General features: G+C 56.2%; 1 protein-coding gene across 2 annotated transcripts in view; it reads left to right on the plus strand.

The window, feature by feature from the left end:
- KLHL26 (kelch like family member 26) overlaps positions 1–26,502 on the plus strand; it is a 28,990-nt gene extending 2,488 nt beyond the window's left edge. The window contains exons 2-4 of one of the 2 annotated variants that reach the window (XM_073901011.1): positions 14,538–14,582; positions 19,903–20,085; positions 22,301–26,502. In XM_073901011.1, the coding sequence (XP_073757112.1) occupies positions 19,904–20,085; positions 22,301–23,882 (1,764 nt within the window). In that variant the 5' untranslated portion in view covers positions 14,538–14,582; position 19,903 and the 3' untranslated portion in view covers positions 23,883–26,502. The remainder of the gene's footprint in view (positions 1–14,537; positions 14,583–19,902; positions 20,086–22,300) is intronic. The other variant, XM_025885672.2, reaches the window with a different exon arrangement.
- The last annotated feature ends 608 nt before the right edge of the window (positions 26,503–27,110 follow it).

Here is a 27,110-nt window from a genome sequence, read left to right on the forward strand (position 1 = left end):
TTTCTTTCTTTCTTTCTTTCTTTCTTTCTTTCTTTCTTTCTTTCTTTCTTTCTTTCTTTCTTTCTTTCTTTCTTTTCTTTCTTTCTTTTCTTTCTTTCTTCTCTCTCTCTCTCCCTTCCTTCCTTCCTTCCTTCCTTCCTTCCTTCCTTCCTTCCTTCCTTTTCTTAATGATATCTTTCACAAGCAAAATTTTATCATTTTGATGAAGTCCATTTGATCAGTGTTCTTCTCTAATGGATTACGCTTTTAATGTCATATGTAAGAAATCTTTTCTTTTTTAAAATTTTATTTTAAGCAGGCACCATTCTGGGCATGGAGGCCAACACAGGGCTTGAACTCATGACCGTGAGATCAAGACCTGAGCTAGGATCAAGAGTTGAACGCTTAACTGACTGAGCCACCCAGGCACCCCTCTAGGAAATCTCTTCTAAATGGAGGCACTTTTTTTTTTTAAGATTTTATTTATTTATTTGAGAGAGAGAGAGAGCGCGCGTGCACGTGCACAAGTTGGTGGGGGGAAGCAGAGGGAGAGGGAGAGGCAGACTCCCTGCTGAACAGGGCTCCAGGGCTCAATCCCAGGCAATCCCAGGACCCCTGGATCATGACCTGAGCTGAAGGCAGAGGTTTAGTTAACTGACTGAGCCACCCAGGTGTCCTTTTTTAAATGTCTTTTTTTTTTTTAAAACATTTCCCCCACTTCCTAGATTCCCATTTGCCCCCTTCCACCCATCCTAGTGGAAAGATTACAGTTGTCTAGAGCAACTGATAGGGGAGGGGCTCTTATCCCTGTGGTGCTTGTATGGGGAGAAGGGCAAGAATCCCTAATATGGTGAGATGGAGCATGTGGGAAGAGGATCCGGTTTTGAGGGAGATTGTGGCACACAGTATTTTGCCAAGGATCCCTTGAGATCTAGAGGCCCTTGTAATGTTCATTTATTCCTTCCTTCACTTATTCCAAAGGGGCCAGCGAGGCCTGGTGTATCACTTGTGCATGCCTCATTCCTCTTCATCCTTCCACACTCCCAGGTCATGTCCTCTCAGAGCCATCTGCCTGACCACCAAGCTCAGTTAGCCCCCAGAATGCTTTTTCTGGTCACCTTGGATTGTTTGGTAAAATTTTTATAGCATAAAACTCACCCACGAAAAGTGAACAATTCCGTGACATTTAGTATATTCACAATATTGAGCAACTATCCCATCTGTCTAGTTCCAGAACATTTCTACCACTCCAAAAGAAAATTCTGTACCTATTGGCAATCACTCCTCATTCCTCCTACCCCAGCCTCCTACAACTATTCATCTCATTTCCATCTCTATATAATTTACCTGTTTCATAAATGGAATCATACAGTATGTGACTTTTTGTGTCAGGCTTCTTTCACTTTGTATGTTTTCAAGATTCATCCACATTGGAGTGTGTATCAGTACTTCATTCCTTTTTACGACTGTATAATATCTCACTGTGTGGACATACCATACATTTTGTTTATCCATTTGACCAACAGGTGGACATTTAGATTGGTTCCACCTTTTAGCTAGTTGGACTGTGCTGCTATGAACACGCATGTTCAAGTTTTTGTCGAAACACTTGTGTTCAGTTCTTGGGGTGTATACCAGGAGCGGAGTGGCTGGGTCATATGGCTGTTGTGTGTCCTTGATCACACTATCTCAACCCAACACTCCTTGGTGTGTTTATTAGTGGAAATGCCTTGAGGGTGGAGAGCGTCTGCCTCATGCTGTCTTATATGCCTGGAGCAAGGGCTGTACAGAGGAAATAAATGTTCAAGAAATATGGCCGGGGTGGGGGGGTGTGGGGAGGGAGAGAGAAAGGGATGGATGAAAGGGGTGTGGAAAAGCTCTCTAGGGCTTGCAGTCTGGTGGATAGGAAGTCCCTTCCATGGGATCGGGTCAGTCCTTCGCCTTTTCAGGGAGACTTGTGGGGTTGCTGAGGGCTGGGGGGAGGCTGTGGGGTTGGCTTTCCGGTCTTCCAGGAGGCGCCTGCATCTGCCTTTTTGTCCCATGAAGGGTTTTGTCATTTGGCCAGGGATGGGGGCGGTTCCTGTCTTCCCCTTGGCCTTTCCAACGGTCCCACAACTCAAGAAACTGTCCTCAGGAGGGACTGAGCTCCTCCACCCCCCCACCGCCCCCAGCGTTATATAACTTGTTTGTTCCAACTTCACTTTTCTGCAACCAAGGGGGAAAAAAAGAAAGAGAAAAGCTTATTCTCCTTCCTTCCCATCTCGAGGGATCAACAAAAAACTCTGTTGCCTAGTAGAGATGGTCGTTAATAACCAAGCCGAACCTCAGGATGGTTGAAGCGTGGCTGTCTCAGCCGAGGGCTTGCAGAGGGGAGGTGGGGTCCTAGCTACAGGCTCACTCACACAAAAGACACTTGTTCTCTAGTGGGCCCCCTCCCAGCTCCACCTCAGGCCCTCCAAAAGGGTCCAGGCTCGGGAGGGAGGGGAGGTTTGCAGCCACTTGGGGTGTTGAGTTGGGGGAGAGTGGAGGAATTCTCCTGGGAGATGCACTTCCCTAGCTAAAATTCCATCACTGTGAGGTGCCCAGCTGACTGAGTTCTGGAGGGACCTTCTTGCCACAGAGGCTCTTCAGATGTTGGGTTGTTGGCATCCTCACTCCTCAGCCCATCTTCCCGAAAGGTGTCTGGATGGGGCCCAGTCTGGCTGACTCACCCTGCTCCTGGGGGCTGAGGCGAGGGTATTGGGTGAGGGACATGCCAGCCACAGGTGTTTTCATGGGAAGTTATGGCCCAGACACAGTGTGAGCGGGTTCGGCACAGTTCAGCAAGGCAGCTATCTGCTTCTGGCTTGGTGACCTTTGCTTGTTTAAACTTTCTTAACAAGCCCTCTCTGGCGGTGTCCTAGATTGTCGCCACTCAGCCCTGAGGCCCTGGAAGAGTCCAGCCCCCCAACCCTTGTGTGAAAGCCTGGGGGACCTTTTGGCCTTCTGAGAAGGTTCTTGTTCCTTTGGCTTTGTCCTCTTTTCAGCCAGGAGGGAGGGGTAGGGGTTTCACCCTTCAGAGATGGGGCCTCAGCTCCTCCTCTTGAGAATTTTGGGAGATTTGGGGTTGCAGGTGCCTCATCAGACCCACCTGTGTCTGTGGCCCCTCCTCTGACGAGCAGGGTCACCCCACATACTCACTGTGCACCTTGGGCATGTCTGCAACCCTCTGCGCCTTAGACTGCTCATCTGGGAAGTGGGACCACAGGCCCACTGGGCAGGGTAGCTGGGATGAAGCAAGCTGGGGCCAGGGTGTGCTCAGCAGGTGCCCGGCATGTTGCCGGGCATCTAGATTTTTTTTTTTTTATTTATTTGAGAGAGAGAGAGAGACAGAGATAGTGAGAGAGAGCACAAGTGGGGAGGAGAGAGGGAGAAGCAGGGAGCCTGATGCAGGGCTCAATCCCAGGACCCCAGGACGGTGACCCAAGCCAAAGGCAGATGCTTAACTGACTGAGCCACCCAGGCGCCCCTGTGCATCTAAATATTAATGCCGAAGTGGCAATGTTAGCCTGCAGTCCTGACGCTGCCCACATTCTGCCCACCGTGCCTGTGTGGGGCCTGACAGGACTGCGGGTTCTTGTTGTTGGCAGGTCTTGCCTGCGAGTCAATGTGGCAGGTGGGGAAAAGAGAAAGTTGGTGTGTTAGTCCATTCTGGCTGCTGAATACCAAAGACTGGGTGGCTTATAAACAACGGAAACATGTTTCTCAAAGTTCTGGAGGCTAGGAATTCCAAGATGGAGGCACCAGCAGGTTTGGTGTCTGGTGAAGCCACTTTCTGGTTCAGAGATGGCTGTGTTTTCTTAGTGTATCCTCACATGGTTGAAGGGGCAAGGGGGCACTCTGGGATCCCACCCCCCCTTTTTTAAAAGATTTTTTTTAAGTAATCTCTACACCCAATGTGGGGCTCGAGCTTACAAGCCGGAGATCAAGAGTCACATGTTCTACCAACTGAGCCAGCCAGGCACCCCAGGGTCCATATTATAAGGGCACTGATCCCATTCATGGCTCCACCCTCATGACCCAATCACCTCCCAAAGCACCCCCCTCAGCCATCTTAATACCATCACATTGGGGGTTCGATTTTAACATGTGATTTCTGGGGGACACAAACATGCAGTTGGCTGAGCAGTTGGGAGGATGGTGGTGGCACCGTTACTTGGTGGTCATGAGAGGGTCAGTGGCAGGGGTAGTAGGAGAATGGAACATTCCAAATCCAAGGTGCTTCTGCAACACGGAGAGGGCAGATGCCTCCGGGTGGGCCTGGCACCTGGCAGCAGTACCAAGCGCAGCTCCGTGGGTCTCTGTAGGGTATTGGGGTGGGGGCAGCTGAGTCTGAGGCAAGCTGGAGGGAGCTCTGTGCTGGAGGTGCTGGAGGGCCAGGCCAGGAAGCTCAGCTCCTCCTCAGGGAGCGAGGCGCCCCTTTCCTCACCTTCTCACCAGCAGGGTCCTGCGAGCTCATGATGTGAGATTGCTCTGAAAACTGCTCACTTCGCCCTGAATTGTGGAGCATTTGTCTCACAGCTGGACCGCTTCCACCTGGTAGCTGTGACTCCCCTGGGGGATGGCCTTCTTGTCGTCGGCCATTGGGGTAGAAAGGTTTTATTAGCCTCCGCTATCATAGTGCCATCTCCAGGGAGCCCGTGCCGTGTGTCATCCCGCTTTTCTTAACACCAGTTATTTTTTATTGCCGATCCGCATGGGAGAGCTTAGCGAGACCGGGTCGGAGGTTTGTGCTCGCATCCCTCTCCAGACACTTTAAAAGTGGGGCTTTCTCTGCATTCCTGCCCTTTGGTCTTAGGTCATGTTGCAGACTTGGGGTTGAAGGCCCTGGAGAAGGATGGGAGGAGTAAGGGGACTGGGAGGAAAGGCCCAGATAGAGACAAGTCATCAACAGAGGTGACTTCTGGCATCTCTGGCTCCTTTCTCTTGTGGACAGGACTCGTTTGACACCTTTCTCTTCCCCTGGTGATGGTCCCATGGTTCCTGTGTGCCTGCTGCTATGCCTGGTGCTGGGCATGTGGGCCCCCAGGGTGGTCAGGCCTTGCCCACGTGGACATGCTAGCAGGGTTAGCAAGACAGTTATGCAGTCATTTTTCCACACTTGCCATAAATGATCCTGAGGCCAAGTGGGAGGTTCCTGCCTTTTCTGGAAGGTTCTGAGAGCCTCCTCATGAATGAGGTTGAGATGAGTCTGAGGGTTAGTGTCACTGGGGGAAGGGGGGTCATGGGAAGTAGACTCTTTTCTGGGTATAGGCAAGTGGCATGTGTAGGGACTGAAGGAGGAGCAGCCTGGCTTTTCAGGGGTCATGAAGGCAGAGAGGAGCTGGAGGGGGTGGGAGGGAGGAGGCTGGGAGACTCGGTGGGGGGGGTGCAAAGTTTGAGGGGGGGGCCTGGGTCAGATTTGTGTTTGGGAAGGATCCCTCTTTTGAGAGACAAAGGGGCCTAGACCTAGGTGGGAGCTGTGGAGATGGTGAGGTAGGCAGGGGTTTAGGGAAGATTCGAGATTGAACTCGTGCCTTGTGCTGATCACCAGTGGATGCCGGGCCCAGGGTCACTGGCTCTCAGGTTTCATCCAGGACTGAGGAGTGAGTACTGGGGAAGGATCCATTAGGTAGGCAGGAAGGCAGGCAGGCAGGAGGGAGGAGAGGCCCCACTTGCCTGAGGCTGTGCTGCCTGTGAGCATCCAGTGGTGATGGGAGGCAGAGGTGGACTTCTGGCCTGGAGGGCTTGAGGGCTTATCTCTGCTTTGGAAAGCCCGCGTGGCTCTCCTTGCTCAAGGGCCTCAGGTCTTCTGGTGAGCAGCTCCTGGTTCCAGGAATGTCCCTTCTCCTGAGAAGAGGCTTTGGCCTAGCCTTAGCCGCCTTGGGAGGTCTCCCCAGTTTCGATTCTGCCCCCCCTGCTCTGAGCTTCACCTTGGGAGCACTCACCATAGTACTGTCTCCTCCCATCATCTGTTGGCACATTGTGCTGGTTCCATCTTTGAGCCACATCCCTGTCTGGCCCCTTCTTCCATCTCTTCTTCATCCCTGCTGTGAGCCACCATTGGCTCTTGCCCTCCCAGCTGCTGCCCCACACTCCAGCCAGTGGGTCCCTCCTGAGATAGGCATCAGACCATGTTGCTGTGCCTGCCACCTGCGGGCGGGCTCTTCACTCTCAGAACAAATTTTACTTCTCCATGTGACCCCCACCCCCACCCTCATAGCGAGGCCCTACCCACCCACTGGGCCCTCTGTGCTTCCGCAGCCCAGCTGGTCTCCCAACAGCACTGCTCTGGCACCCCTTCTGGGCCTTTGACCTGGCTCTTCCTTGGCTAGAGTGTCTTGTCTTAGTGCTTTGCACAGCTCCAGTGTTGCCTCCTTGGGGCCCGATGGCTCTGTCCACCTGCCTCTCTGCACCCCCTGGCCTGTGCTCACAGTACATTCTGTATGCTTAAAGACCCATGTCCCCTAGAATGTGTGTGCTTCCCAGAGCAGAGCTTCCCCGTGGTGGCTCTGATTTGCTGCAGCAAATACCCCACACATAGCCTGTGACAGGATTTTGAGGGGACCTGGCCTGACCTAGAGGCTTCTGGAACAGCCTTCTGCACTCTGCTGGCTGAGGATCCCCCTTTTCCTCACTGTATTTAATGGCATGGTCTGGGTAGAGAAACAGAAGCAGGCATGTTGTCAGTGAATCGGCCCATTAGAGAGAAGCCAGTGAGCAGTGCCCTTTTGCATGTGCTTCATTTAGTTAACGAACAGGATCTCAGCCCCATGTGCTGAGGACGGGAAACGGCCAGCCACTCTCCCTGTCCAGCTGCCTGCAGTGGGAAGTGGGGGCCGGGGCCGCGGGGTCCCCACTGCCGGCAGACCCGCCTTCCTCCTGTGGTAGCCGCTCCGCAGCTGTGCAGACGAGCTCTTAACACTTGTTAACCCCAAGTCTCCAGTCTCTTCCTCCTGCCCCCTCCCCTTTCCCATTTCTCTCCAGAGAGGGCTGCTAAGGATTCACAGAACTCGTCCCCCACGGCTAAGAGAGTGCTTCCTTAGCATTCCTCCTCTGCCGAGCTGGGAGCGTGTGTTGGGGCGCAGCCAGCGCGGTTTCAGACCCCTGGCCGACCGGCTGAGGGGCTGATTTCTTCGCACACACCACCTCACCGCACACTGAAAATATTGTGATTCGGGAGGAAGTAACCGGCACCTTTGGGGAATCGCAGACCTTTCCTGTGAGGGAAGCAGCTTCCGGAATTGAACAGCTCAGCCTAGAGGAAATCTTGAGGGGTGGACCTTTGGGCTTTTAAAGGCCTCGAGGGGGGTCACCCGAGATCAAGGCCGAAGATGTTTTCTGACGCCACAACTGCAAAATTCCACAGGGGTCAAAGACGGATCGGGCGGGAGCGGGCTGGGCTGCATATCCGGAGAACTCTGCTCTCTCAATGGGATGTTAGAATTTGAAGCAGCCTGCTGAAGGAAGCAGGAGCAGAGAGACCTGATCACCAGAATCTACCAAGACACAGGAGCTGCAAGTAGGGCAGTCCCTCAAGATGGGGTTGAGGGGTGGCACTGTATCCTTGAGGCGGCAGGCATGTAAAGGAGCCCCCCTGAGGACCCCAAGGCAGACTCCACATAGAAAACTGACAGGACTGTGTTTGAAAGTTGTAACTGTGTGCTTGCCTTGGTGAAATCTGGTGGGTCCCAGGAGAGTGTCTCTTGCTCTCTTTTCTCCTCCTCTCTGTCATGCAAGGGGCTGAGGCAGGGCAGTTGGGAGCACACAAATGTTTATGCTCCACGTGAGTCACTTACAGAAGCAAGGGGTGGTGTTTTTCTTGCTGAGGGCTCATGGCATAGCACAGCCCTGCAGCTCCAGCCTTAGGCTTGCTTCCAGCATTTTAGCATTTAGAGTTGCTGAACTTTCGTGGTGGGGTACATGGGGAGCTTGCTGACCTTTCATGGGGAGCTGGCTGTCTTGTCACAGGCAGGCAGGACTCAGGCTGGGTTCGACCACTACCCACTTGCTACAGATCACCCACCTCGTACTTCCTCACCGTCCCTGCCCCTCCCATCCCCGGGGTAGAAAGCCTGTGTGCTGCGCAGGGAGAGGCGGCTGCTGGAGAAGTGGTAACTCCATGGTGGTTTTTTCTGAGGCTCATCCGGAATGTGGTGGATAGGAGCCCTGGATCAGAGGCCTCTGACATCGAAGGCCCCCTTCGGTTATGAGCGCCCGAAACTCAATTCTCTGCCTTCAATTAGAAAATAAAAGTTCATTGTTCACATTAAAAACAAAAAAAGGTTCAGGGAGAGTTCTAGTTTTAGGTATGTTGAGATTCAGGGCTCAGATGATTCCTCTGGGCTCTGTGACTCCTTTCTCTCAGCTCTGCCTTCCCTCCTGGCTGGGCAAGGCGACCTAGCCTTGCAACCCCAGGGGGAACACTAATCTCCATTCTGGTGGCTCCAGCAAAAGTCCCAGGGAAGGCTCTGATTGGATCACATGGGTCACACCCCCATCCTGTGGCCAGGGATCTGGGAGGCTCTAATTGGTTATGAGTCTCCCTTTTCAGTCCAGAGATGGGGGTCTCCTCTTCCTACCACTGGGGAATAAGAGGTTCCCTGAGGAAAACAGGAGGCCCTTATCAGAAGAGGGGAGGGATGTTGGCACCCCCTAAAATGGAGGTATTCATGACAGGCCCCTTCTGATGCCTAAATTTGTGCTGCTATTGGAAGGGCCAGGCTGAGCCATCTCCGTATCTGCATCTGCCTGTGCCTGGCCCAGCACCACTGGTCATGAGCGTGTGCCATTTGGCAGAACTGTCTATTTTGGGGCCTCAGCACCTCTCCTGCCATGTGAGGTAGCTGGACTGGACACTGAGATGTTGGAATTGGGCCTCACTAGGATCTCACTAGGTTTTTGAGTGAGTGGTGCTTTGGGGCCACGTAGTCACGCACCTACTTGCCTGACCTGTAAAGTGAAGGGGTTTTGCTTATTCAAGTGGTTCTGTCTCCAAGCCCAGTGCAGTGGGGGTAATGTGGGGGGATGGGCTCTGCCTGGGATTGGCCTTGTGTCAGTGGGTGGGAACAGAATAGGCATAGCCTCAGCCTGAGACTTGTCCACTCGTCTGCCCCTGCCGCCCCTCACATGGAGGCCCTGGCTGGGCTTTGAGGGGAAAGAGACGCTGTGGAGAACCCTGGCTGGGTCATGAGGGCAAACATGGCCATAGGGGGAGAGCTTCTCCTTTCAGAAGGCTCAGAGGGTAACGTGGCAGGGGTGCATGGAAGAGCTGGTGGCCTTGGAAATGTGGCATAAGGAGGAAGGTGGGGGGGGCAGGAGGAGTCAGCCCTTCAACATGGGGAACAGCATGAGCAAAATGTGGAGGCCAGGCATTCTAGAAAAAATCCTGTTCAGTGCTTCCTGGATTGAGCCCAATCAAAGGATAACATACCCAGTCCCAGAACTTGGACCAGGAGGTTGCAGGGAGGGGATGAAGAGAGCAGGTACATGCAGTAGATATCTGCAGCGAGCAGAGATACGAGTCGGGCTGCAGCCAGCCAGTGCTACCACCTGGTAACCATCCACCTGCCACCTCACTGATCCATCTACCCACGTATCGACCCACCTGTCCGTCCGTCCGTCCATCCATCCATCCATCTATTCATCCATCCACTCATCCACTCATCTACCCACTCAGCCATTCAGCCATCCAGTCAGTGAGCATGACTGAGCTCTGAGCACATGGTGCCAGGTGCTGGAACACAGCAGGAGATAGAACCTGCCCTGCCCTCCCCTGGTGAGGCTCCTGTTTTAGCTTCGGAGAGATAGGCTGAAAACTGATGGATGATGTACCAGATGGAGCAATGATCAGGGAAGACAAACAGAGCTGGGCTGGGGGGCACAGGGGCCTGGGTGAGGCTCTCCCAGTGTGACCTGGCAGAGTGGGATCACGTCCCTCATGGCGGCTGGAGGATTGGTGGGATAGGCCATACCCTTGCCCTGCCAGCATTGAGGAGCCACATCCTGCCCTTCCTGTTGGCCAGCTCTATGTTCAGTCATGGTTCACTGTCCTTGGAGAGTGGTCTCAGCCCAGCTTTGGTCTCCCCATCTATATCATGGAGGTGATATGGGGCCTACCCATCTGAGGCTACAGAGAGGCCGGCACCAGCGAAGGCCTTTTGTATGCTATGTGGCCTTGGGTGGGTGCCTGAACCTCTCTGTGCTTCAGGGTCCCCGTCTGTAAGATGGTGATAATAGTGGTATCCTCCTTCCCATATTGTCCACCGGGAGGTGAGCTGGGAGCCGCGTCTATACGCATCCTGGCCCACAGCCCTGCATGGAGGGTGCTCACTCTGCAGGGCAGGGAGGGGCAGAGGTACTGTGAAGGCAGAGAGCTTGCTGCTGGTGAGGGAAGTAGGGTCTGGGTGTCCACTTTTCTTTCTAGGCTTGAGAAGTGGCCAGAGTAGGGCAGGTTTGGGATTGGGGGAGTGCTGCCGCAGGGTCTTCCTGTCCATCAGCAGTGGCCAGGACCCGGTGTGTCCTAGGCTTAGTCAGAGGCTGGGGTGATGGCACAGGGCCTGGGCAGGAGGTCACAGCCTAGCTCGAGGGACACTGGGCTGACAGTGGCCCATGAAGAATGAGGCTGTGTCGGGCCACGGGGGGCTGAGGCAGGAGAGTGATGGGGTTCGATGTTGTTGGCTTACCCAGGTGGGAGGGTGGGCAGTGTCTGCAGAGTTCTGGCTGTGACCCAGCGGATATTTGCGGAATGCAGGGATCCGTGTGGTTCGTCCCTGTCATAGAAAAGCAGGATGACCGAGTTGGCAGGGCCTGCCTGGAGTGGGGCCGGCACCAAGTGTGGCCACCCCAGGTCAGGCTCTGTGGACGCGGAATCTTGGGCAGGCTTCTGGGTAGGCTCGCCGGGGTCTCACTGTGAGGCTTGTGCTATGTGGGGGCAGACCCCAGCCACTACTTCCAGCCCTGGGAAGTTTACTTCTCAGGATGCCTGGGTGGCTCAGTTGGCTAAGCGTCTGACTCTTGCTCTCAGCTCAGGTCTTAATCTCAGGGTTATGAGTTCAAGCCCCGCGAAGCTTTACTTCTCTTACCATTCTGGGTCCTTGGTCCTTGGGAGGATTCAGGATGGTTCTTTCAAGGTGGATATGGGTTCCAGAACCTCTGCCTGCCTGCCTTGATGACCTTTCCACCCTCAGGCTGTCACATGGGGGCTCTCAGGAGTTGCCGGCCCCGGGTGCCTGCAGGTGGCACTGTTACTTCCTGCTGGGAACTCCCTGACACCCCCCTCTCTTCTGTCACCCTGTCACTGCCTGGTGAGCCCAGACAGGCAGGAGCCAAGGACACACACGTAGGGAGATAGCTATGATGGTGATGGCATGAAGAAGGTGCGGTGAGCGAGTGTGGCCTGGGGCTCCTTTGCAGGACTCTGGGAGGGCATCTCTGTAGGCAGCTTGTTTCCAGGATGGACTCAGAGTGGGCTCCGGCCATTCCCATGCCTCCGGCTCTTGGAGGCAGGTTGGGTGGGAGGGAGCGGAGGAGACTCTGCCCCCGTCCATCGGCCTGGTGCACTTGCCCTCCTGGCACAGATCCACTCATGGGGTGCACAGATAGGCCTTGGCTTTGGGCATCCTGTCTTAAATTATCAAAGAAGACGTGGGAAAAAAAGAGCATGATGACCAGGAACGAGAAGTAAGCAACCACTGATGGCATAGAGAGGGCCCAGGCTCGGTGGGGAGACATGGGATCTAGGGGCCCGGGCTGGATTTCTTCTCTCCCTTTCTAGGTCTTTGTCTCCTTCCCTCTGGGTGTCTGTCCTCCCCTGTCTGAGTCTCTGTCCCTCACTCTCTGAGTCTTTGTTCCCCTCTAGATGTCTGTTAGTGCTTTGGTGTCCTGGCCTGCTGGGACACTGCAGTGAGGACCTTCATTTGCTCCTGAGCTCCACGCTTGTCCACCCAGAAGCCCTGGTCTTTTGTCTGCTCCCTTGGGAGCCCAGGGATCAAGCCCTTATCAGGAGGGATAGCCCCAGAAATGGGCCTGTTGCCGCCTGAGGGGTGAGGAGGGCGGGCCGGCCTCTGGCGAGCAGTCCCGAGAGAAAGCACACTGACGTGAGCATGGGGGCTGCTGGCCAGCCTGAGCATTTGAGGGCCCGTGCAAGGTGCCAGAACATGGTGACTCTATCCTTTGGGCTGGGAGCACAGTACCCGGGGCTGTGAAATATTGTGGTAACCATGGCAACAGTAGCTGGGGGTGTCTGCCTTTGTGGGGCATATGGGACTCTGGCTCAGATGCACTTTTACCCACGGAGCTGCGTGCCTAGGAGCCAGCACTTTGGCCTTGGCAGTCAGCAGATTGTGGTAGAGCAAGAAGTAGAAGCCAGTGCTGGAGCTGCTTGCAACTGTAGGGGCTGTTCTGGGCCTCAGTTTCCCTGTCTTGGAGGGGGGATTCATGCGGTTGCATGTGAAGAACCGTGCCTGGCATGTGCTCAGTCAGTGGGCCTGCCTTGTTAAGAGTCAGAGGTGGATGGGAGGGAGAAGGCAGAGAAGTTGCCAGTGTGGCTGGAGGACAGGGGGTAGGGGGAGGGTGTTGTGTGAAATAGGGCAGAGAGGTGGACCAGCTGGCTGCCAGAGCTTCTCCAGCCCCCACCCCGCCTCCGGGTTCTGTCTCCCTCTCTGGGTCTCTATCCCCCTTTTTCTGGGTCTCTGTCTAACCCCCCTTCTCCGGTCTCCCTCCCCACTTCTTTCTGGGTCTCTGTCCCCTCTCTGGGTCTCTGTCCCCTCTCTCCAGTGAGGTGCGGCATCTTCCCTGCTGATGCACCCGGGACCCTCGGGTGGAGTGGCCTGGAGCTCCCTGGTACGACATCGGCCGGGGTGTGAGCCAACCAGCTGTGCTGCGCTGCTGTGCTCCATGGAGCCACATGGACAATAAAACCAAAATTGGCTTTGAAAGTGGAAGTGCTCTCCGATTTGAGGGGAAGTGAGGGAATTTGCATGTCAGAACAGTATGTTAAAGGGGCAATACCGTCAGACTCTGTTCTGGCCTGAGCTTTGGGCTCCATGTGGGGGTGGGAAAGGATTTTACAAAACCCCAAAGAAATGTTTCCATGAAATTCTTTCTTGTTCTTGCCTTTCCCTTTTTTTTTTTTTTTCAACATTCCAGTGAAAAGAACTGTTCCGGGGCTTCAGATCTCTCCTGTAGGGTTGGGAAACCAACCGTGGAGACCAGGGCCAGCAGCCAGATGAGGGCAGGAGTTGGGGAGCACCCACCCCACCAGGTGTCGCTTCCAGGGCAGCCCCCACCTCCACCGTGGGTCCCTGTCACTGGGGCACGGGGACTGCAGTTGGTGTGGCCCTGCACTTCCTGTGGCCTCCCCCACTTGGCCATCTTATCTTGGGCTGGGTCCCCCTAAAACAGACCCTCAAACAAAGATTCCAGCCCATGGTGTATCTGGGGGTGACCCCATGAAGGACTGGTGTCGCAGCGGGAAGGAACCCACACAGGGGGTGCCAGCCAGGAGCTGGAGACAACGTGGGCAAAGGGCTTGGCCGGCTGAGGACCCCCAGGGGATTGTGGACGCCTTACCACCGGTGGTCCACCTGGGGGGGTCTTTACCCTACCCAGTCCCACTTTATGTGAGCCCTGGCGTAGGGGAAACTCCAAGGGACGCAGTGGCTGTGTCCCCATGTCCAGCACAGTCCTGGGCCCGGCCAGGGGTGCCTAATGACAGTGGTAGGGGATGCAGTATGGGAGTAGGGGTCAGGACAGCCTTGAGCCCAGGCCAGACCTGAGGGGGCACGCGTAGCCCCTCCGAGGCCGGATCCAGGCCAAGGGTGCAGCTGGGGCGGCAGTAAGCGGCCTCCAGAGACGTCCTGACCCGGCTGCTGACGCATTGGCTCCGATGACTCAGTGCGGGTGACCGTGGCTCGGGTGGCCGTCTGGAGACTCGGACAGGCTCAGGACTGCCGCCGCCGCCTTCCTGGGGGCCCGTGGCCCCACCACGCCGACCGCCCCCTGTCTGGGCTGGCCTGAGTAATGGGTCCTTCCCTTAGTCATCGGTCCCAGGCCTCAGCCCTCCCTCCTCCTCTTGCCCACCTCCGCCCAGCCAAGCCTGTCTGTCCTGGGGACTCCAGCCCCTGCTGGCTCCCTCCCTCCTTCCCTGAGCTCCCCAAAGGCTGTGAGGTGTGTGTGGGGGGGCGTTGATGGGGGCTTCAGGGACAGCTGTACCATCTGTGAGATGAGAGGGGAAAATCAGCCTCGTAGGGTACCGTGAGCCTTGCCAGGGGCGTGAGGAGAAGGGCCTGGGGAAGGACGAGGTGTGTACAGAAAGGAGCCGTTTCCTCCCCACTCAGGGCATCTCAGGCCTCATACCTTGTGAGCAGCTGTGCAATGGGCTTGGTCGGGGGCTGTGGGCGAGGGGTGTCCTAACTCCTACAGAGAAGCATTTTCATGCCTCTGTGCTCAGCTGAAGGCCAGCCCTTTGTCGGAAGGTACAATAATTCTTCATACCCCTTTGGAAGGTGTTTAGCTGGTTTCTCATCTTTGGCCCCCAGAAACGGGATTTGGTGAATATCCTCCTGCATCCATCATTTGCACATGTAAGTATATCTCAGATAAATCCCAGAAGCAGACTTGCTGGATCAAGGATGTGAGACTTTAGAATTTTGCTAGGTCTGTTGAACTGCCTTCCTGGGGATTGTTCCACTTCACACTCCCACTGGGAACCGATGTGCGTGTCTACTCCCAGACAGCCAGTGCTTCTCCTCACACGAGGGGTAAAGCCAGTCCCTTGCTGAGTGCACTTCTCTTATTGTGAGCCACGCTGACTCAGGTCTCTCCAGCCAGGTGTGTTTCCTTTCCTATGAACGATCAGCCCATATCCTTTGTGCATCTTTCTGTTTTATATTGCTTTTTTGGTGCTCTTTATATATGGAGGACCATAGTAGACATATGTCCAGGGACCAGCCAGCACCAGAATGAAGTTTCCCCTGGCGTAAAATCTTCTTCTGGTGGAGGCATGCATGTGCATGCCAATCCCTGGAGCTTAGAGGAAGCACATGAAGTCCTTTGGCCCTGCCTCATAATCAATCAGAAACTTCTAAGAAAAAAAATGAAGCCAGCTGAAAGCAAAATGGCAAAGGCTGGGGTGTAGGAGGGGGCACACATGTACAAAATCTATGAGGCAAGTTGTCCACAGAGGGGCACCTGCCATGTGCCAGTGCTCTGTGAGTGGTTCCAAGCTTGAAGTTTCTAAGCACTTGGCCCCATTCAGGGGCATGTGGGTGGCTTGTATGGGTGGTGACGGGATGCGGCCCCTCTCTGGGCCGTGCCACCTCCTCAGCCCAAAGGGAAGCTGAGGGAAGTAGCTGTGGCCCCTCATTTACCAGGAGGTGATGGGGACGAGGGAGAAACTCATGGCAGTGCTATGACATCCATGCTTCTGCCTGCCCCATTTGACAGCCAAGAAAGTGAAGACCCAGAGGACAAGGGTATGTGCTGAAGTCACAGAGCTGACAGATGGCAGAGCAGGGGTCAGAATCCTGCCCTCTACCTCTCATACCAGTAACCGGATAGAGCCTGGTGGGGCAAGGGCCATGGTGTGGCCCTGGCAGGCTTCCTGGAGGAGCGTGTCTCTCTCACTCACTGAGCTGCATCTCTCCACCTTTGGGTCCTGGACAACCTTGAGACACTGTGCTTAGGGCCAGGCTCTGGATGTGTGTGACTCTAAGGGATCCTGATGATGAAGGTGGCAGGTTGATGGTGTCTATGTGTCACTTCTTACACCCTACAGCTTCAGCAGTGCGGAGTGGGGTCTGTGGGGAGTGGCACTTCCGTCCCCAGGGCTGCCCACACCTGCCGAGCCTGAGTCTGAGTCTCGATGTGGTCCCTGGTTATTCACCGTATGGTGAAGTTTGAGATGTGCCTCTTCTCTACTCCCTGGCCCTGGGAGGGAGGCCCCGAGGGGTCACACCAGCTGTCCCTGGCCTCCAGGCCACTGTGCTCCACAGAGAGGTCGAATGTTGGCCCCAGGCAGGAGGGGGTCTATGGTGTGGGGGAAGGTGGTTCCCTGTGCTGTCTTGGTGCAGGTTGGGCCCCAGGTGGGGCTGGCAGGGAAAAAGGGTGGGCTTCTCAGGGCAGGCCTTTCGTGGAAGCCAGGCCTTTGGGACCAACACCCAGGATGCAGCCAAGCCCTCTGCTCCAAGGGAGAGGCTGGGGTCACTGTCTAACTGTGGGGGTGGCAGGGCTGGGAACACCCCAACTTTCTGGCCTCTGCATATTTCTGCTCCAGGCTCCTTTCTCCTCCCCAGCTGTGGGACACTCAGAGCTGCAATGTGAAGCCACTTCTGGATTATTTGGCCACTCTGGGCCTCCATTCCCCAGACTGTGCACCCAGTGAAGGCAAGGCCTCTCCATCTCATTCACTCCTGTGTCCCCACCCATGGGAAAGGGGCAGGAGGCTGACAATGCCAGTGAGGCAGGAAGAGGGCAGGGGGAGGGGGCTCAGACCTGAGCACCTCCAGGGTTCTTGGAGGCTCACATAGCATGTGTCCTTATCTCGGGCAGACTGGAGGCCTGTTGGGGGTGTTGGTGGGAGGACACAGTGGGCGTCCGTCTGGAGATGTCCTGGTGGGGGCTGTACACTGGAGGGTAGCCCTGACCAGAGGATGGGCACACTTTGAAGCCGAGGGTCCGTAAACCAGTGACATTCTCTTTGTGATCCGTAGAACTTGGGTGCATTGTGGGAAACTGGAAGAGCAGAGTCTTGAACTCCCAGCAGTGGCCTGGTCAGGCATGACGGGCTGGATATAAGAGTGTGGGAGGGGAACGGGGGCATGCGAGATGGGCATCCCCTCCCCCTGGCAGGGAGAGGCGACCAGACCAAGCTAGAGACTTGGAGTCTTTCTGGGTCTCTGTGGCCTTCAGGGGGGCTGCATGCCAAATCTGGGCAAACCCAGGCTCTGGCCACTGACACCACTGGCGTCCCAGCATTACCAGCCCAGGGGAGCGCAGTGCTGAGTTCTGAAGCATGCGCTACAGCCTCCCAGGGGTGGGAGGTCTGCCAAGTGCAGACCATGTCTCCCCTGCCGTGTCCCATGTCCCTCATGCCATGTCCCATGTCCCATTCCCCCCTCCCACACCAGGTCCCAGACCTTTGGGACCCTGAGTACCTTGCAGGCCTGTGGTCAGCACCCCAGGGCCCTACAGCTCCTTTGCCCCTTGGTTGGTTTGCCCCCCTTTCCTGAGGCTCTCGTGGAGAGGCCACTGAGGCCAGTGGCCTGTGCAGGTCAGGGACCTCCAGTTGGCAGCAGCTGCATTGATTGAGCGCCGACAGTATGCCCTGTGCTTGGCATCAGCTCTTTTATCCCCAGTATTGTTTTGGGAGCTGCTGGACAGTGAGGGCTGAGGAGCCTTCTTTCTCCTGCTTTCTTGGAAAGACCAGTGCCCACATTCCTGGCCCTCATTTGTGGGCAGGCGTCAGTCCCAGGAATGGGAAAGCAAGTTCCAGAGAGCTGGAGGCCATGGGGAGAGAGCAGAGTACTTGGCCTTGGCCTGGGGTGGGTGAGGCATGGGCTGGGAGAGTCCTGGTGGGGGTTCTTGACCCCACAGTGGCCTGACCCTAGAGGTGATGGCATTTTTCCCTCCCGTTGTGTTCGGGGGGTGAAGTGATGTATTAGGGCCTCCTACACCATTCATTCTTTAATATCGTCAACAAGTTTTCCAAGATGAAACAGCAGAGGGGACAGTGGTGCTGGAGGGGAGGGGATGTGGGGGTGAGCAGGGCAAGGAGCAATGGACCACAGAAATCCTCATACACTGTGAGGGTGCTGGTGGTCATGGCAGGGTTTTATGCAGGGCCTGAGAAAGCTCAGATATCCTTTTGTTTAGTCTTATTTATTTATTTTAATTTGATGTGAAGTTCACATAACATAAAATCTACCATTCTAAAGTGAACAATTCAGTAGCATTTAGTGCATTCACAGTGTTGTGCACACATCACCTATATCTAGTTCCAGAACATTTCCCTTAGCCCCATATGAGACCCTGTGCCCATTAGCTGTCGCTCCCCGCCCTCTTTCCGCAGCTTGGCAACCACGAAGCTGCTTTCTGTCTCTGGGGATTTGCTTGTTTGGGACATTTCATATAAAAGGAATCATATAATTTATGACCTCGTGTGACTGGCTTCTTTCACTCAGTGTGGTGTTTTTGAGGTTCATTCACGTTGTAGCATGAATCAGCTTCATTCCTTTTTATGACTGAGTACTATTCCATTGTGTGGATGACCACATTGTGTTTATCCATTTACCCTTTGGTGGACATTTGGGTTGTTTCCACCTCTTCTCTTTTTTTTTTTTTTTAAAGATTTTATTTATTTATTTGAGAGAGAGAATGAGAGACAGAGAGCACGAGAGGGAAGAGGGTCAGAGAGAGAGAAGCAGACTCCCCGCTGAGCAGGGAGCCTGACGCGGGACTCGATCCCGGGACTCCAGGATCATGACCTGAGCCGAAGGCAGTCGCTTAACCAACTGAGCCACCCAGGCGCCCCCACCTCTTCTCTTTTTTTAAAACTTCGTTGTTTGTTCTAAGACGACCTTTGCCTCCAGAACGTTTATTTTGAGGTGCAGCAATCTCTATTTAACTTGCCTCCATCCCCCCATTGAACTACCCCCATAGGTAAACCCATCCTCTTAGGGTAGATATTCTTGGTTTTGTGGCTTCCCCACAGTTTGCTGTGCCCCACGCCCTGCCTGCCTCATTGGCCATGACAGACAGGGAGGTCCCACCCACTCTGTCACATCCTGGGCCTGGGTTCAAATTCTGCTATGTTGTCTTCAGCTCTGGGACTATGGACAGGCTACTTATTGTGTCCCTATCCCTGGAAAGTAGGACCAATGGGCCTTTCCCCTCCACTGGGCAGTCATCAAGTAGAGCCCAGAGCCAAAGTCTTTGGAAAATGACTTTGTGGTCGTGTGGCTGCTCTCCCCTGGGGTGTTGAGCACAAGGAGCTCACTGGGCAGGTGTCAGAGTAGCTGGGCCTCCAAGAAGGTTGGCCTCTCCTGGCCTGTGACACCCCCAGCCCTGGAAGAGCTGCCCTGGAAGCCGTAGTTTCCTCCCTGTCACCCACACTGGGGCTCCATGCCAGCACCTTCATCCCACCCCCACCCTCTGCAGGGGACAGAAGAGGGCTTTTGCCCTCTGGGGTGGCTTGCTAGGGCATGGGGGACGGTGATGTGACACGGAGAGTTGGTCTGTCCACACTATGGAATATTAGCCACACAAAGAAGTGAAGCATTGATTCATGCTACAACATGGATGAACCTCACAAACATGTGGAGCGAGAGAAGCCTGACACAAAAGGCCGCACAGTGCGTGATTCCATTTACATGAAGCATCTAGAAGAAGCAAATTCAGAGACAGAAGACAGACTGGTGGTTCCCAAGGGCTGGGGGAGGGGGGGTGAAGAGGGACTGCTGATGGGGGTGGGGTCTTATTTTGGGTGGGGGATGAAGATGTTCTGGAACTAGCTAGAGGTGATGGTTGCACAACGTTATGTATGTACTAAATGTCAGTGAATTGTTCACTTTAAAATGGTGAATTCGACGTTACGTGAATCTTAGCTCAATAAAAAACCAAAATGGGCATTAGAGCCTCCTCAGGTCCTAGGAGAAACCCTGCCCCTTTCACAGGTGGCAAATGGAAGCCGGAGGGGCGGTGTCCTTTGCCAAGGCCAGTTGCCAGGCAGGTGGCCGATTCGATGGGGACCCAGATTTTGTTTCTGCTTCTCCAGAGCTGGTTCTGGCGATTTTGCCTGTGCCGGGGGCAGCTTCAGAGCCCAGGTAAGCCAGCCCAGTGTCCCTGGGCAGAGACTAGACAGACCTGAGGCCTCTGAGCTCAGCCCCCACTTCTGCTCTCCTGCAGCATGGCTGACAAAAATGGAGCTCTCAAGTGCACCTTCTCGGCGCCCGGCCATAGCACCAGCCTCCTGCAGGGTCTTGCTGCCCTCCGTGCCCAGGGCCAGCTGCTGGACGTTGTACTCACCATCAACAGAGAGACCTTCCATGCGCACAAGGTGGTCCTGGCCGCCTGCAGCGACTACTTCAGGTGAGCACAGGTCTCGGGGGATAGGCCGAAGAGTGCCCACCCAACTAAGAGGGAGTGATCCTAGCGCCAGCCAGCCAGCCAGCCAGCCAGGATGGCTCTGAGGGAAAGTGGCTGGTATTGGCCACACATTCAGTAAACCTGAAGTTTTTTCTAGATTTGTAACTTTCTCAAACTTTTGGGGGATATGGTGCAGGCAAGCAGAACATGCCTGGGGGATAGCGTGGCCCATGGGCACCCAATTAGCAGCTTCTGCCCTGGGGGAGTGGCAGGGCTTGGCCTTGTTTTCATTCTGTCTTTATTTGACACCTGTGTGTACCAGGCCCTGTGCTTGGCCTCGGGGATCCAGCAGAGACAGGACAGACACAAGTCTCTGCCCCCATAGGGACAGAGACTGTACTCTGTACTAGGGAATAGGAGGGAAGCCCAGATGGCGGTCCCCATGCGTGCCAGACTGTGTCGTAGTCCCCTCATGACAGGTGAGGACTTTCTGGGTGTACTGGTCAGTCTGCTGCGAGAGCCCTTTCCTAAAATCCCCTTCCCTGTGCTGGGTTGTATGTGTGTGTGGGGGGGTGAGGGCCCCTTGGAGCAGGGCTAGAGCCATTCTCACCAGCTGGGGGCTGTCATGGGCTGAGGACAGCCTCCCTCATTTCCTCAGTGACCAGCTGGCCAGTTCCTCCTGCCAGGCTGTGACCCTGCCAGAGAGAGCTGGGGTGCTGTCCTGGGGGTGGTGCTCTGGCCCCACTTTGCCAGTGGTGGCTGGAGCGCCCCTGCAGACTGTCTCGCAGAGCCTCAGCTTAGGTGTGTTCCGAGGGCTGCACAGTCCTCGAGGCTAGGGTGGCAAGGCTGGGATGGCTTGCCGGGTGCGCCCCCCAGCTGCCCGCCCCCCAGGCTCAACAAGGCTGTTCTGGGGAGCCAGAGCAGCCAAGCCATCTGGGGCGCCGTTTCTATTTTTATTCTGGATTTGGGGACGGGTGGGCCGGCCCAGCCAGAAATGCCCTTTAAAGGCTCCTCTGCGCTGGCACTGCAGCTGGCGAGGCCTTAAAAGGCAAAGCTCCCTCCTGTTGCCGTGGCTGCCTCTGCCTTCGATGGGCTGATGGGACTCATGGGGACAAGAAGGGGCAGGGTCCGGGGGGCTGCCTGAGCCCTGCTCCTAGGAGGCTCCATGGTGCTGCTGTTCAGAGTGTTGGGCACTTGTTAGTTGGTGGCCCCACAGTAGCACCAAGCTCAGCTGTCCCCACTGTGGGACCCGAGCCCAGGCCACACTGGGTGTGACTGGGGGACAGCATCTGTTGGATGAATGGATGAGGGAAGTTCCTTCTTCTTGGTCAGCTGTCACAATATGTGCTTGCCTTGTGAGAGGAACCTCTTATGAACTCCCAGAGGGTGCTGGGGTACTTGCCTCTCTTCCTGATGGGGGCTCCCCAAGGGCCGTGGGGTGCTGTGACCCAGGTCCTGTTTTTCTTACTGGTGCTCACATTAGCTCTACTTTCCAGAGCAGGACAGAAAGGCTGACAGCTAGTGTCACTCACTGGGGGTGGAGGGTGTCTCACAGTGGACTAGGGCTCCTGTGGGCCATTCTTGGAGGGCTTTCCTGACTGTCTGGAGATGACAGTGACTTTGCTGGGGCCTCCTAGTCGGTGCTCTGACCTGGAGACCCTTACCCCCTCCCCATCCCTGTGTGGCAGGACGGAGACTCGGGCTCGGGAAGGTGGAGCCACCTGCCCATATGTGCCTGCTGGTGAGGGGCTCGGCTCTGAGAACCACGGTGCACGGTGTTCTTGGGGTCCCCACCTTGTCTCTTGAGCCTGCCGTGTGTGTGGTCTTACAGGGCTGGGTGCCAAGGTGGGGCTGGCGTCTGTCTCATGGCCAAAGTCAATGTTTGGCCTTTTCCTGCCCACCTGTACCTGCCCTGCCATAAGTGGTCCCCCGGCCCCTCCCTCTGAGCCGGGGGGGGTCCCAGCAATCCACACCTCTGGGTAGGCTGGATGTGGCCCCACGCAGAGGGGCAGAGTGGGGAGCTGATGTTTGTAGGAAGACACAAGGCTTGGGTGGATTAAAAATCTTTTTTTTTTTTAACATGCCTTTAATGAGCATCTGACCTCTTTCTCCGGGTTGGCTGTGCCCTGCTCATGGTGTCCAGGGGCCAGGCTATTCCTGGGTGGCCATGAGGCCCCTTGGCTGCCCTGAGCCCACATGCTGTGTTTCTGAACTTCAGGGCCATGTTCACGGGTGGCATGAGGGAGGCGAGCCAGGACATCATCGAGCTGAAGGGCGTGTCCGCCCGCGGCCTGCGGCACATCATCGACTTTGCCTACAGTGCCGAGGTGACGCTGGACCTGGACTGCGTGCAGGACGTGCTGGGTGCGGCCGTGTTCCTGCAGATGCTTCCCGTGGTGGAGCTGTGCGAGGAGTTTCTTAAGGCCGCCATGAGTGTAGAGACCTGCCTGAACATCGGCCACATGGCCACCACTTTCAGCCTGGCCTCGCTCAAGGAGTCCGTGGATGCCTTCACCTTCCAGCACTTCCTGCAGATCGCGGAGGAGGAGGACTTCCTGCACCTCCCGCTGGAGCGCCTGGTCTTCTTCCTACAGAGCAATCGGCTGCAGAGCTGTGCGGAGATTGACCTGTTCCGCGCGGCGGTCCGCTGGCTGCAGCACGACCCGGCCCGGCGGCCGCGTGCCAGCCATGTGCTCTGCCACATCCGCTTTCCGCTCATGCGGTCGTCAGACCTGGTGGACAGCGTGCAGACGCTGGACATCATGGTGGAGGATGTGCTGTGCCGGCAGTACCTGCTGGAGGCCTTCAACTACCAGGTGCTACCCTTCCGGCAGCACGAGATGCAGTCCCCGCGCACGGTCGTGCGCTCCGACGTGCCCTCCCTGGTCGCCTTCGGTGGCACGCCCTACACCGACAGCGACCGCTCTGTCAGCAGTAAGGTGTACCAGCTGCCCGAGCCCGGCGCCCGCCACTTCCGGGAACTCACCGAGATGGAGGTGGGCTGCAGCCACACGTGCGTGGCCGTCCTGGACAACTTCGTGTACGTGGCCGGGGGCCAGCACCTGCAGTACCGCAGCGGTGAGGGCGCGGTGGACGCCTGCTACCGCTACGACCCCCACCTGAACCGCTGGCTGCGCCTGCAGGCCATGCAGGAGAGCCGCATCCAGTTCCAGCTGAACGTGCTGTGCGGCATGGTGTACGCCACGGGCGGCCGCAACCGGGCGGGCAGCCTGGCCTCAGTCGAACGGTACTGCCCGCGGCGCAACGAGTGGGGTTACGCGTGCTCTCTGAAGCGCCGCACCTGGGGCCACGCGGGTGCCTCGGCGGGGGGCCGCCTCTACATCTCCGGTGGCTATGGCATCTCCGTGGAGGACAAGAAGGCGCTGCACTGCTATGACCCTGCCGCCGACCAGTGGGAGTTCAAGGCACCCATGAGTGAGCCCCGCGTGCTTCACGCCATGGTGGGTGCCGGCGGCCGCATCTATGCCCTCGGTGGCCGCATGGACCATGTGGACCGCTGCTTTGACGTGCTGGCAGTGGAGTACTACGTGCCCGAGACGGACCAGTGGACCAGCGTGAGCCCCATGAGGGCCGGCCAGTCGGAGGCTGGCTGCTGCCTGCTGGATAGGAAGATCTATATCGTGGGGGGCTACAACTGGCGCCTCAACAATGTGACGGGCATCGTGCAGGTGTACAACACGGAGACGGACGAGTGGGAGCGCGACCTGCACTTCCCAGAGTCCTTCGCGGGCATCGCCTGTGCCCCTGTCCTGCTGCCCCGGTCAGGGACCAGGAGGTAGCCCCTGGTACCCCTGGGACCCGGCCCAGCCTCAGGCTGTCTCTGCGAGGGGTGTGGTGAGCGCACACTGGGGCCGAGAACCACGAACCACCCCGGGCCCGTGGGCTGACGTCATGGGGCCTGCTGTGTTGATGAGGCCCCCTTCTGGGGTCCCTCCTTCCTTCCCAGAGCAGATCCTGGCTTCGTGCCCACCGAGGGAGCCTGCCAGCGATGAGGCTGACGTGTCATGGCAGCAGAGGCACACCCGAGGAGGTTTCCTCACCTGCCCCATATCCCTGCTCACGGAGGGAATCGGGGTCTCCTTTGAGGTGTGGTTGTGTGGCTTTGTCCCACTTCTCTCCTCCCCCGGCTCGGCGGCCTCAGACATTCTGATGCGAGCTCGTTAACGTCGATCCCCAAATCCATGGTTTGTGCCCTGCCCCCTCCCAAGTTTCTTGCATCATCTATTTTTTTAAAATAAACACCACCCCCAAACTCTGTAACATATGGACCTCCAGGAGCTGGTGAGGTGGCAGGGAAGCACCCAGCTCAGGGTTGACCTCGAGTGGGCATATTTCTGCCTCCAATAAGCCCAGGCTGCTGGGGTGGGAGCGTGGCCTTGGAGGAGAGTCTCACACTTGTCTCCATGCCTGTCTTCGGTCCCAATACCTTCGGTGTGTGCGGTTGTCCACTTTCAGAAGGAAGAAACACAGCCAGCTCTCAGAGACGGTCCTCATAGTCGGCCAGCCTTCCATTTGGCGCGGGGCGTCTCGTGGGGCCTCGGTGAGGAGCAGGCCAAGATGCCCCCGTTCCCTTCTTCATCCCCTGGTGCAAGGGTGACACCTGCTTTAGAACTCACAGTGTGTCTGCATTCCTACGAGATTTTTATCTCTCTCCCTTTCTCCAGCCTTCCATTCCCACCTTGTCCTGTGTTCAGGTTGTCCTGCCACCAGGCCTGGGCCCCCTCAGCAAGGGAAGTCGGGTGGGTGGTGCGGCCTCTTCCCTTCAGGGGCTTTGCAGCAGCTCCGGCCACATTTGTTTTGTTGTCAAACCTCTAAAGTTGTTTATTATTATTATTATTTTGGGGGGGTTCTATTTTGCTTTCTTTTCTTTTCTTTTTTTTTTTTTTTTAAGATTTTATTTATTTGACAGAGAGAGACAGCGAGAGAGGGAACACAAGCAGGGGGAGTGGGAGAGGGAGAAGCAGGCTTCCCGCCAAGCAGGGAGCCCGATGCGGGGCTCGATCCCAGGACCCTGGGATCATGACCTGAGCCGAAGGCAGACGCTTAATGACTGAGCCACCCAGGCGCCCCTATTTTGCTTTTTTTTTTTTTTAAGACACCGGCATTGCTGTCTTATAAATGGGATTTGTACCCTCGGGGCAACTTAAAGTATCTCTTCTGCTGCTAATGGACGATTGATGTCGTGTCTCTGTGACCCACTCACCGTGTAAAGAATTAACCTCATATCTTAGCAGATGTCGTCTCCTAATATTTTCCTTCATTTAATAAAAATGTTATGGTGAAAAGATGGAGCAGGCCCAGCGCTGAGCTTGTGGGGCCTGATGGGTCACAGATTCCTCATGTCCTCTCTGTGGTTAGGGGCTCCCCTCCCCTCTTTGCCCTTTTCTAGCATTGCAGAGGAGCTGGAAGGGGGGCTGGCCTTTGGCTCAGGGGTGTGGGGCAGTGAGAAGTGTGGCCAGAACTTCTACCAGGTGCCGGGAAGAAAGGGCAAATCTGCCCTGGGCTGGGTGGCCTTCGGAGAGACTCTCTCCAGGTTGTTCCATGGGCCTGGTGGCTTGGCCCCTTGCCACCAGACAGCTGCCAGCTCCTGGCAGGTTGTTTCCATCTGCTCAGTCCTGGGGTGTGCGATTGGGGAGCTGGGGAGCCCCTCTCCCTGGAGGCCGTGATGGCGGAGACGCAGGGCAGGTCCTAAAGGAAGCATGAAGTCATCTCCATTCCATATGGGCCTAAGAGCTCTGTGAATGGCTCCTAACCCCTGCTCTCATGGCTGGCCTCGCCACGAACTGGGCTGTATGTTGGTGGAGAAAGCCTGCTGTTCACGGACAGTTTTCTGAGAGGAGAGGCGTCCAGGATCCCCCTCAAAATGCACCCGCAGGCCTGGTGCTCCTGTGCAGCAGCCACTGGGGCCCCAGAGCGAGGCCGGATGTGTGGGTGGGGGGCAGCGTTGAAATAAAAACTTGGTTGGGAACCAGGAAGGAACCCATGCTGCCAGGGGCATTGAAACGAAAGCAGCAGCCCTTGGGGACTTACCAGAACATTCCAGTCCCTTTTTACCCCCCCAACCTGAGCTCCCCCAAGGAGAACCCTTCCCTGCTAGAGGCATGGCCCCTTCAGGGGGGGCAGTGAGAATCTTTTGCCAGCTGCAAGTCCCCCCAGATCAGCTCACACCTCAGAACATCTTGTCCCCAATGAGCTGGCAGGGGTGCCGGCGCAGGGGGTGTGGTGGGGGGGCGCTGCCGTATCTAACCGGGTCGATTGTGCATAACCGCCTGGGCTGGTTCATGGAATGTTCTCAGGGGCCCCCTGCCCCTCCCTCTTCACCCGCCCCCCCGGAAGAAAGGAAAATTATTTTTCGTATTGTAAACTTTAAACACGAAAAAGCTGTTTTTAATTTAGCAGAAACTGGCTTGAATCTTCAGTTTGTGAACGTTTGTGTCCTTCAGAGAAAGGCGGAACGTGCATTTGCACACACACCCTTACACAAATGCACGCACATGCGTAAGCTCACATGCACACCTGCACTCACGCATTGTGGCATGCACACTCACATGGTGACACTGGTGCTCACATGTAGCCTTGCTTGTATGCTCAACGACGTGCTCACGTGCTTGCTCACACAAACACAATCACACTCACCCTTGGACCAGCCTGGGCCTCTCTACTTAGCACCCTGAAGCGGTCTGGAGCCTGTCACCTCATCTCCTCCATTCACCTTTCACCCAGGGCGGCTTGGGCCATGAATGGCCAGCCACTGCATGTAGGGACTGAGCTTGGGGAAAGCCCGTGTGCTTCCAGATGGCCTGCTTCCCCACCAAGGCCCTGGATGCGGCCGGCAGGAGCCTCCCTCCACACCTGGGCTCGGGCTGTGGGAAAACACTGTCTCCCGGGACGGTGGGATTCAGGCCCGCTAGAGGCAGGCCAAGTGTGACTTCTGGGGCCTCGCAGCAAGCGAGGCCAAAGGGGCCTCCGGGGAGCTATGTGAGGTGGGAATCTGCCCCGGACCTGGC

This window comes from Callorhinus ursinus, unplaced genomic scaffold, assembly GCF_003265705.2.
Source record: "Callorhinus ursinus isolate GAN/ISIS: 27379988/994484 unplaced genomic scaffold, GSC_fseal_2.0 scaffold15, whole genome shotgun sequence".
NCBI classification, from domain to species: domain Eukaryota; kingdom Metazoa; phylum Chordata; class Mammalia; order Carnivora; family Otariidae; genus Callorhinus; species Callorhinus ursinus.